The 12,219-nt window shown below is 33.5% G+C and overlaps 2 protein-coding genes across 2 annotated transcripts; one reads left to right on the top strand and one right to left on the bottom strand.

Annotated features, from left to right (window-relative positions):
* The first annotated feature begins 4,152 nt into the window (after nucleotides 1-4,152).
* Nucleotides 4,153-6,117, top strand: LOC111381445. Its single transcript, XM_023005226.1, has 5 exons — nucleotides 4,153-4,479; nucleotides 4,643-4,869; nucleotides 5,013-5,133; nucleotides 5,208-5,695; nucleotides 5,784-6,117. Exons 1-5 carry the CDS (start codon nucleotides 4,153-4,155, stop codon nucleotides 5,956-5,958), a joined length of 1,338 nt encoding a protein of 445 aa, XP_022860994.1. The 3' UTR covers nucleotides 5,959-6,117.
* A 621-nt stretch (nucleotides 6,118-6,738) lies between these two features.
* LOC111381447 lies at nucleotides 6,739-7,647 on the bottom strand. Its single transcript, XM_023005227.1, has 2 exons — nucleotides 7,386-7,647; nucleotides 6,739-7,317 (listed from the first exon to the last, which is right to left on the bottom strand). Exons 1-2 carry the CDS (start codon nucleotides 7,614-7,616, stop codon nucleotides 6,832-6,834), a joined length of 717 nt encoding a protein of 238 aa, XP_022860995.1. The 5' UTR covers nucleotides 7,617-7,647; the 3' UTR covers nucleotides 6,739-6,831.
* Between the last annotated feature and the right edge of the window lie 4,572 nt (nucleotides 7,648-12,219).

Consider the following 12,219-nt stretch of genomic DNA (forward strand, 5'->3'; position numbering starts at 1 on the left):
AATCGTGACTTTTGGTTAGTGCCATGGTGGATTGGGATTGGGTGGGATATGTGGTGGGATTAAGAGTGTTTGCGACCAATTATTTGAGATTGAGACCAATAAATTGGATATTTAATGACTAATAAATAATATGTAATTGATAACTTGTGATCAATAAATGTGACCTAAACATTTGAATCTTGTAATTTGTCTTATGAAATTTTTGATTCATGATGGAGAAATGATTTGTGATCAATTAATTCGATAATTTGTGAATAGATGATGCAAATTGCTGACCTTAATATATTTAATTTATTAAATACATTTTTAATTATTTATTTCATAAATAAATTTTATAAATATCTAATTTTTGAAATTTTAAACCTCGTTTCTTAGTTTTGAAATGGACAATATTTAATCTCTTAGATATGAAATTTTTCCTTTGATAATGGACGTCCGTCATCCTTAAAAGATTTGATTGTCAATTTTTAAAAGGTGATACACAAATTTACCTTTTATACAAAATTGCCTTTTGTATATATAAAAGGTAACAACAATATTATTGTTTGCTATTGCGTTTTGTAGGGCAACTACCTTTTATATAACATATAAAAGGGGAGAAAAAAAGAGGCCCTTGGGGTATAACTCAATGGTGCAAAGGACAAGAGTGAGGTTATCTCACGTCTAGCAGTCACAGTGTGGGGATTCGATTCCTGAGACATGTAATTGGACTCCTTTTAGGCGCAGTGTACAGACAGCTTTTGTTCCCTGACTTGTTAGGGTACATCCCACAATTTACCTCCCTCACAAAGCTCTAGGGGTGGGACGGGACGGTGGGGCCCTCAAGATTAGGGTTCAACCTTTATAAAAGGGGAAAAAAAGCTATTAATTAACTTACCATGTCTATCAGTCTTTTAAGTTTAATCTTTAGATATTTACAAATTATTTCAAAATTTTAATTTATGTTGTAAATGGTAAGTTTATTAGTAAATGACAACTGTACCACTACAGCTCTAAAAATTATTATCATTGTATCCTTAATTCTTAATAATATACACATAATTCTATTGATTTTTATTCTCTCTTCTCTTTTCTCTCTTTTCACAACATATTATCAGCACAACTCTCTCAAAATCAAAGTGAATTATTTAGAAGGTAATTTTTTTTTTTATAAATACAATCACGTGGCATGTGTACCAAAGTTAATTTGGTGACATGGTGAACTTTTATATACATATGCATGAATTATTTTTGCTTACCAACACATGCATTAGCAGCACATATTTAAAAATATTATCCATTAATATAATTCTATATGCATATGAGTGTATCCATACTTCATTTTTTTTTATGCACGTCAATGCTCAACTTAGCAAACTTGTAATCCAAGTAGGATCCAAAATGAATGTCCCATTAATGTTTGTATACAAAGGTTTGATTTTTGGAAAAATAACGCAAAACCATACTTATAAACTTTACATTTCAAAACTAGGGTGATTAAGTTTAATTTTCTAAAATCAGGTGTTAATTATTTATTTTAAAATTAATAATAATTATAAACTAATTGTTCATTTACGTGATGAAATCTGAACCCTCTATATCTGAATTACACAGTTTTCATAATACTTCTGCACGTAATCACTGATCATCCAAACCACGTCCTTCGCGTTTTACCATAAACCCTCTCTCTCTCTCTCTCTCTCTCTCTCTCTCTCTCTCTACAGTGCAGTGCAGTGCAGAAAGAAACCACGTTCTTCTCTCTCTTCTTCTCTCTACCAAAAATATAGCAACGACGTTGCTCTCTCTCTCTCTCTCTCTCTCTCTCTCTCTCTCTCTCTCTCTCTCTCTTCTCTCTCTCTAATACAGTAAAGTACCCTCCCACTCCGTTTCTCCACTACTACGAACCGCACAATAGTTTATTAAATTTTAGTTTCAACAATAGTTGTGTTTGGAATGGCAAAAACTCGAAGTGTTGGTGCGAAAATGATGGAGAAGGATAAAGGAAAGAGGAAATATGTTGAAAGAGATTCTTCTTCAGCAAAGAGAGTTAAAATGTCATCCTCTGGCGGGAAACCCATGAAGAAGGTGAACTCCGATTTTGTGACCTATTATTTGAGTAGTTTGTGACCTGATTTGGGTATTCTGCGTAGGAAATATAATTTTGTGATCTGTTTTAGGTATTTTGTAATTTGAAGGTTTTGTGACTTATTTTATGTATTGCGTGATTGTGACTTTCTACTTGTTTATGTTGAAGGTCAGAGTAACATTTTTTATTTTACCATTGTGCAGGACTGGAAATACTTAATAAAATCAAGGAATTGGTTTTCTGGAAAAATCACCACAATGCAAATACAGAGTGTGATTACGCACTTTGTGATGAAATTTAAGGTTGCGCAGAGGGCAATTCTAGAAAACACATGTTTCTCCTACTACATGCATTGTAGGGAGATAGTTGTGCAGCCACAATTGATTCACCAAGTTTTACTACGGGAGTTCAAGCAACCGAACAAGCAAGAGATGTGGTTTAATGTACATGGGAGATATATTCGTTTTTCAATTGCTGAATTTTGTTTGGTTACGGGATTGAGGTATGATGGGGTCGATGGTCGACCAATGTTAGATGAAAAACCGTCTTCAATGAAGGACACATATTTTAAGGACTTAAAAGTTATTACAAGTGAAGATGTCAAGAGGGTTTTTATTTCACTTGATGATGCACCAGACCTTGACGTTGTTAAGATTGGAATTATCTATCTCATCACCTCATACTTATTTGCTACATCCTACCCGAAGGTGGTGGATCAATACATATTTGCACTTGTAGACGATTTTGCCACTCTTGAAACATTTCCTTGGGGTAGATATTTGTTTGAGACCACCTTATTGTCGCTAAAAAAGGGACTATCAAAACAAACTAGTCACTATAGATTGACAGGTTTTTTAGTGGCTTTCCAGGTGTGGTTATATGAGTGCATACCTGCACTTGAGGGAAATGTGGCCACAAGAATTTATAAGAAATATCCACGCATTATTAATTGGACTGCGCACAAACATCCTTCAGTGTCAATGTTGGAGGACAAAGTATTTGGAAATGAGAATATAAGGTTTTAAATACATTTAAATTGTTATGTAATCATTTGGTTGATTATATAAATTTTGAAATGGCATATGATCAATATTTTTTTATCTTATGTGAAACAGGTTGTGATAAATGACATAGATCCATCTGAAGTTGAGCTCACAATGCCATACATGACAGGTTTTAAATATGAATTTCACATTTATTATGATATAAAATATGATTTGTGACCTGAAGTATGAATATCCTGTTTGTAAAGTGACATATGTTTTATGACTGTGACCTGAAACATGTAACTTGTGACCTGTGACTCTCTTTGTTGTTATGTATGTTGTGGCTTGTGCCTTGTGACTTAGTTTGCTCTTATGCGACTTGTGACTTGTGAATGTGAGCAGAAACGTGTGATATGTGACTTTCTTCATACGATTGTGAACTGAAGTATGAATATCCTGTTTTGTAAAGTCACATGTCTCTTAAGCTTGTGACGTGAAACATGTGACTTGTTTCTTGTGACTTTCTTCATTCTTATATATGTTGTGTACGATCGGTAGATGTGGAGTACTCAAAGCCTAGACAACCAACTCGGAATGTTAGGATCTCTGAAAATCAATTGGGCACAAGTGAGGCAACTCCCCTGCTGTCGAAGGTAGACGTTGAAGATTCAGATTTTGTAGGCCCATCACTATATAAACAAACGGGGGCTGCTGGCTCTAGCTCTCGCGATCAGCAAAGTGCTGCCTCACATCCAGATTGCTCATGTGTCGAGGTAAGTAATATCATTGTCTTTTCACTTCAGAACACATTTTATATACAATTTCACTAACTACAAAATTTATTAGGAATGTGGTCGACTGAAGCAGTTGATTGAAAAGGAAGTAACCAAGCTCCAAGCGGAGAACAAGGGGTTGAAAGAGGAGCTTATGTCAATGAAGTCAGAACTCTCTAAGATGAATGTAAACATGCGTCAATCAAATAATTCTTTGAAGCTCAATGAGGTCATTTAGAGTCACAATGTGTTGAAAGATAGCTTGAGTGACATCAGGTTGTCTCTTAAAAATTTTGTTGAATCTGTTTCTGACATTTTATCTTCGGTGATGGATGAACTTCATAAGAAGTTGAGTGGTAAAGATGTTTTGATGGAACAAGTGCCAAAAGATGATGATGATGTTGACAAAAAGGGCAAGGGTCACATGGAACCTGAGCCAAAAGGTGATGATATTGTTGAAAAAAGTGACAATGTTCACATAGAACCCAAGCAAAAAGGTGATGATGTGGCTGAAAAAGTGGACAAGGGTCACATGGCACCTGAGTTTTCACATGTTCATGATGACTATGTTCTTGAATCTCCTTCATTTGATCTAGGAGTTTGCTCCTCACAGACACCTAAAAGCTCTGATGATACATTTTTTGCCAGTAAAGAAGTGTAGGATCAGGTTGATGAGGCTATTGCACGTGTGTTGGAGTCTACTGAACTTCATTGTAAAGATGTCAGTTTAATGAAACATTTAGTGTTTTAATATTATAAATTCAGATTTATTGTCATACACTAATTTAAGAAACGTTGTTTTTATGTTTTTTATTCAGGAAGAAACACCTGCACCACCATCATCTGGACTACCTGTGAAGAGAGCACAAAAGCCATCGAAAACTCTGCAGTCACCTTTTGTTAAGGTCGATCCACGTCATGCTGCTACTGGATCAAAATCTATCACTGTAAACGTCGTGTTCCAAAATTATTCCAAAGGAGTTGATAGTACAGATCTGAGTTCATTTAAGAATTGGTTTGACAGAGGATACAAGCCCAAGAACAAGTAAATTAAACGTAGCTTTTAGTATTTTTAGTGAATTGTGACCTTCCATTTCTTTTTGTGACTACAGCATTTCTAGTCACAGACAGAAATAAATTGGTCACAATCATATTCTTTGTTTGATGAGGGCATATGTGTGTGCACAGGGTAAAGTTTAAAGATGCAGATAACGTGATAAGTGCTCAGTTTGTATGTGGCACTGTCGCTGTTCATTATAAAACTTGGTGGCATGCATTGATCGATTCTAATTCATCATTGAACAGCACGGTACAATTTTTTCACCATTTTCCACATATGCATAGTAGTTTTGTATTACTTATGTATATTCTTTCTTATTACAGCACTTGGATGCATGCTTTCATTACATAAGACAACTTGCCAAGTTTGGTGAAGGTGTGAAGATGAAAGCTACCACTACAGACTGCATATTTGATATGTCAATCAAGTCGACATACTCCAAGTTTATTCAAGACCCAAGCATTGTTGAGAACAAGGATGAGCTAATCAAAACCATCAATGGTGAACGGTTATCATTTAATACTGCATGGAGAGAAGTTGAATCTGTGTTGATGCCCATTATGCCCACAAATCATGCTCATTGGATGTTAGGGCAGCTTGATATTACTAATCATATTCTTTACATATATAATTCAAGCAACAAATCATACAAGGACAACAAGGTTCGCGAAGGGGTTTTATCGCTTGTGAAGACTCTTACACACATTTTAAAATTTGTCGGGCTATGGAAGGAAACTAGTGATAGTATTGGTGACAAATCTGGGGAACTGCATGTTAATATTGTCCGTGGTTTACCCCAACAACAAAATGGGTAAGTTTCGTTATGAGCATTGCAAGTTTTATCATTTTCCATCAACATTTTGTAATTACTTATGGTTTGTCTTCTTTAAATATTACTGGCATGATTGTGGGATTTTTGTGATAAAGTATGCACAGTATTTGTTGCACAATGATCTTGGCAATATGCCGATATCATTTGATGCTGGGAATGCCAGACTTGAAATTGCAGCGTTGCTGTTCAAAAACAAGCAACTGAAGCAGATTGGAAAGGGAAGTTCAAAGTCAGATGAATGAACTCCTGTTGATGGCATTATTTTCATGATGGATTAGATTGATAGCTGTTCAAAATTAGACAAACAGATATTTTTATGATGTAGTTGATAGATGTTATCTTTGTAATATGTTTTGGAATTGAATTTGAATTTGTTTTTGTTAATTGGTACAAGGTGAAAGTATTGGTGTTTATGTGAATTATTTTGTTTATATCTTCTAAGTTTTTTATGGATGTAAAAGTCTATATTCGCACGGTCTGAACAGGTCACGTGAGAATACTGTAGAGTCTAAACAGGTCACAAATAGTCACATGCGAGTAATGTGTTATATAACCGCAGGTCACAAATCGTCACAAATAGCAACAGTTGGTTATTTTGCATGACTTGAATAGGTCACAAGTGGTCAAATATGAGTACTTTCTTATATAACTGTAAGTCACAGATGGTCACGAATAGTTTGATTAACTTGTTACATATGAACAGGTCACAAATGGTCACAAATTCTTAACATTTATCATCGACACTCTTACAAAAGAAGTAAGCATAGAATTTGTCCCATCTAGTGGAAGATGACATTCAGGTTTAGTTTGAACACACAAGTTGGTCTCATCTAGTGGAATATGACATTCAGATTCAGTTTGAACACACAAGTTAAACAAAAAACATAGAGCTTATTTTATGCTTGAAATGGTCACAGACGGTCACAATCATCAAAAACAGAGTTACAATCAATGTTTGTTTACACAGCCCTTTTCCAGAAATAAGTGACATCGTGAGAATAACGAAAGCTTAATGCATAAATCTATCAACTTGTATAATCCAAAAAATACGTCGTTCGGCAATAAAATGAAACAATTTGCAATTACAAAGAATATCATTTTGTAAAAAAATTATGCTAATCTATTTGAATTTCTTTGGATCTTTCTTTATTTTCAGTTTTTTTGTCATTCTGGTTAAGTGGCACCAAGTTCCTGCATGTTCGACGATTGTGCCCGAATTCACCGCATCTTCCACATTTCACAACTTGTGATCTTTCATATGCTGGCTTCTTTCTCTTCTCAGTAGGCCATCCAGAGCTTCTCTTTTGGTTTGGAGCAAAAACAACTCTATTACTTACATCTTCTGACAAATTCCATTCTGATTTATTACCTACAGGAAATACAGTCTCTTTGTAGGTATTTAGATATGCATCTCTTGTGTAATACATAGAGCAAAAGTCATATACATTCAGCTTCAATGTTGCTATTACTGCCAGTGCATGTGGACAGGGAAGTTGATCCACTTGAAACATTCTACAACTACATGTATGTAGAGTTATATCAATCATGTATGATGAATAATTGTCCCTCACTTCAAATAAAGCGTGACTTGCAGGTGAAACCTAAAAATAAAAAATATTTAAAGTTATACTTGTGATCAACATAATAAACATAGTTTTCTTGTTTTTACCTTTAGATTTCTCACATCATTGCTCATTTCCCTTAACAACTTCTCATATTTTGTTGCAAACTTTGTGAAAGTGCCATGTGCGTCATCTCTATTTTTGCAAAACCAAGATTGGACCATTTGCCTCAATGATTCTAGAAGTGCTTCAATGGGGTAATTTTTTGCCGCCTTCGTGACTGCATTAACAGATTCTACTATGTTTGATGTCAGAGTAGAGTATCCATTTGTTGGCATGTGCAATCTTGACCATTTTTCATATCCAACATCCAACTACAAAATAATTTTAGTTATTAGATAACAGATTCAAGTAACAAGTCACATATGGTCACAGTTAACTCTAAAAAGTTTACAGATTGTCAGTATTATCACAGAACAGGTCACAAATGGACACATTCATAAAACTATATTATGTTTTCACTTATAAATGAGACCACATGCTAAATATGCACTGTATATTTCATTCATAATCATGTTTCAATTTCATGTAATAAAAAATGAAATATAGTTTGTACATTAAACATGCGTGATCACAGATATTCATAGAAATTTCATAACATCACAAAAATAGTGACAGGAAGTCATATAACATAAGTTTCAGACAATCACATACCAAATATCCCCTGATATCTTCATTTATTGAGTCCCATTGCTGCATTTGGTATTCAAATTCATCCACTGTATAAGCTCTTACAGCAGAATTGAATGCATGTGTGACATTGTGACCTGATTTTGCATAATGTGACTTCAAATTTTTTAGCAAATGGTATGAACAGATCCCATGCATTGTCTCTGGATATACAAATTCAATGGCATTTCTTATGCTATTGTGTCTATCGGATACTATACATAATCCATCTCTAGATACGTATGCCCTCTTCAACATCTCAAGAAACCATCTCCACGACTTATCGTTTTCATTATCCCCAATCCCAAAAGTTAGTATGAAGATATTGTTGTTTGCATCTTGTGTACAAGCTGTAAAGAGTGTACCGCCACAGTGACCATTTAAATATGTACCATCAACAACAATGACTGGCCTACAATATTTCCAACTAGCAATCGATGCACCCAAAGCCATAAAACAATATTTAAATCTATCTAAATGATCAGTTTCTATTTGTGTGACTGTCCCTATGTTCATCTGTTGTAACATAAAAAAATAAGAAGGTAGCAACTGAAACGATGCTGTTGGATCACCTCTAATCAATTTTAATGTCTGCTCACGTGACCTCCATGCCTTCATATAATTCACCGATACTCCATAATTGTGCAACATGTCATTTGAGATATCATTAGGAGTGTATATTGTACGTGAAGAAGTGTATTTATACCTGATGTAGTTTGACACCATTGAGCTAGATGCTTGTCGATGAGATCCTAAAACAATGTTCATTGAGCATGTGTGACCATTATAGATTTCCCTGATCTTAAACATTTTCGTTTCTCCCAAGCGTGAAGATCTAAATATCCACTTGCAATCATCTTGGGAACACTTTATTACGTACTCTTTTTTGTCCGATCTCAACACCTTATATTCAAATTTGTTTTGTATGGCATAGAGGGCCAAGCTCATTTTCAGTACTTCCTTATTGCGGAAAACATTTCCCTCCACTACTTCTCTAGCATTTGCTTGAGATATCAATGTCACATCTTCTTCAATGTTTCCGTTCTCAATTGTAGTAACCGAGTCACATATATCCTGAGCTATTTGTTGTAAAGAAAACACATTAGTCGAGGACTCAATGGTAGTAATTGATGACTCTGGGCATTGCAATGCACCTGTTGACTGCCATGAGTCTGTAGTGATAACATCAACTGCAATAGGATAGTTCGATACAATGCCATCCAAAGATCTTAGCCTCAAATACGTTAAGACATTATTATTACTTAGTATCCGAACTGGAGGTAAACTAGAATCCAAAGAATATGTTAATCTCACACCTACTTCTGCATGATTAAGCCCCAATTCTGAAATAACAAGGTTAACCAACTCATCATACTTGCACGTATCATTCACTAGTATAAGTGATGTGTGACCTCCATATAACAGGCACACGTTCAAAATTGTCATCCCTGATCACAAACAAATAACAAAATGTCACACTTCATTCACTAAAATCAGGAAATGATCAGATGCAATGACATTGATGAATACAGGCCACAGATGAAGAAGTCAAAGATCTATCAATACAGGTCACAGAAGTTATTTAATGTAAAGAAATTCACATACGGTCAACAAATTTAGGGTCGCAGAGAATCAATTTTCAATGCAATGACATTAATCACAGAATAAACTAATTCTACTTATGGACTGTCAAAGACATTTAACATATATGTCACAATCTATTTAATTCAGTGGTCACAACTAGTCACAATTAACAAAAATATGCACCAATGTGATTGAATCACAAAAACAGTCATAGATCAACACGTTCATGACTATAAATTGAAAAACAAAAATTGCATACTACCAATGGTTAATGAAAAAATACACGTCACACACTGGGCAAAATATAGTTTATTCTTAATGGCGTGAAATCTCTGATTATGTTTGGATAAATGTTTCAATAGTTTCGAAAACACCTGTTTCTTCAAAATCATAAGCTATACTAAGTAATTATATGCTTACCTTCGAAATCATATAAAAAAACTTCAGTTTCTGCTTTGGGCAAATTGAATTCTTCCATACTCGAACTTCGACTTTCTCCAATTAAATGAAAATTACCAGCATATCGACGTTATTGATCGATTGCAGAGAATGCCAGGGAAATTTTCGTGATGTTTTTGGAGAGTTTTTGGTGAATCTGTTGTTTAGAAAGAGAGTTTTTGTGGAACCCGTTTTGTAGAGAGAGAAAATCTTGTTTGATTATGGTTGGAAAATAAAAAATGTATTTAATTATGGCATATTAGTAATTTGTAGAAGATTATAATTTTTTTATCCAAATTTAACGTATATAACATTATATTTTTATATATTTAATATTTTCAATTATCACCTGGATTATGAAAGTTTTAAGGAACTTTGTTAATTGTGAAACATGTTTATATAATATAGTAGATATGTGGTTATCCCTTGATTTTTCCATTCCCAAATTTTTCAATATTAGAATCGCGATTCATTTTAGTTTATCCAGAGGTTGCGTTGACATGCACGTAAATTAATAACATATGCTACTTTATTTAATAACTCGTGAATTTTATTCAACCATTAACTTAGGTATATGAAGATTTTTTCCTAATGAATGTTTGGTAATTTACATTTATGTATGTATGGTAATTAATATTTTTAATCTGATTAAATAACTTTAGGCATTCTATTATAAGTTATAAATTGATATTTTATCATGTTGTTGCTCTTGAAGTAACATAATATTATGATTGAATTGTTGTTACTCCCGAAGTAGCATAACATTATAATTAATATTGTTGAAGAATATTAATTGCCCTTGAAGAGCACGAACTATATTTTTCTAATATCGCAAAAGAATATTGACATATTGCTTTTGAAAAAGTAATAGTAAAATACAACATGCTCCCATAGTAGCACATGCTTTTTATCCTTAAAGGAAAATACGTAACTTATGTCATGTTGATATTGACTATTTTATTAACTTTTATATGATATTTAATCATATTATTTGAAATTAATTGTATTTTCTATATTGTGTAGTTAATCAAATGACAAATAATACAAAACTTGAATTTGCTGTACTTGACATATTTGGCAAAAATTATCTGTCATGGATACTCGATGCTATTATCCATCTTATCTCAATAAGTCTGAGAGAAAAAATAAAAAGAAGGAATTAAAGAATCTCTATAGGATCGTGTAAAAGTATTTATCTTCTTTCGTCATCATCTTCACGGTGGATTGAAAAGTGAATATCTCACTAAGAAAGATCCACATACTCTTTGGAAAAATTGACTCAAAGATTTGATTATCAAAGGACTATAGTCTCCCCAAAATCTACTATGAGCGGATGCACCTTCATTTGCAAGATTTCAAAACTACTAGTGGGTACAATTCTAAATTGTTCAAAATATGTTCAAATTTGACCTTGTGTGGAGAAAAAATCACTGATGAAGACATATTGGTAGAAAACTATTTCTACCTTTTGTACCTGTAATGTGCTTCTGCAGCAATACTGTGAGCGTAGTTTTAAAAAGTACTCAGAACTTATATCTTGATTGCTTGTGGCAGAACAAAATAATAAAATGCTAATGAAAAATCACAGGTTACATCCAACTGATTTTGTACCATTACCTGAAATAAAAGGTATTGTATTGCATAAAGCAAATGCAATATCAAGATAAGGACATGAACGTGAACGTGGACACAGATTTGGACATGGACATGAACGTACATGTGGAACAAACCATGGATGAAATAATAAACAAAAGCTATCTCTAGCAAGGTAACAATTTCATAAAGCACGAAGCAAGCGAAAGTAACACATCAAAAAATGCACACATAGAAAGTTACTTTAGATGTGGAATGAAATAATATTGGGCACATACCTGTCATATGGCAAAACATCCAGTGGAATGAAAAATCAATCAAGGGAAAGGGGAAAATGCAGAAAATTATTGCTGATTATGATTGTCTCATTGATGTGACTTATTTAGATGTCTCCGATTTCTTTGCTGATCCAAATGGAAATATTGATCATTTGGTTGGGGGTGGTATGATGGAAGATATAGATTAGTTTATTTTCTATGTTTACCTTTATTTTAGAAATTTAGTTTAAAATATATTTTTACTTTACGAAAAAATTGAAATTTTATTATGCACCGCTAATTTCACAAATTGAATTATATTTACCCTTTTAAATTTAAA

Source organism: Olea europaea, unplaced genomic scaffold (genome assembly GCF_002742605.1).
Source record: "Olea europaea var. sylvestris unplaced genomic scaffold, O_europaea_v1 scaffold2308, whole genome shotgun sequence".
Lineage (NCBI taxonomy): Eukaryota > Viridiplantae > Streptophyta > Magnoliopsida > Lamiales > Oleaceae > Olea > Olea europaea.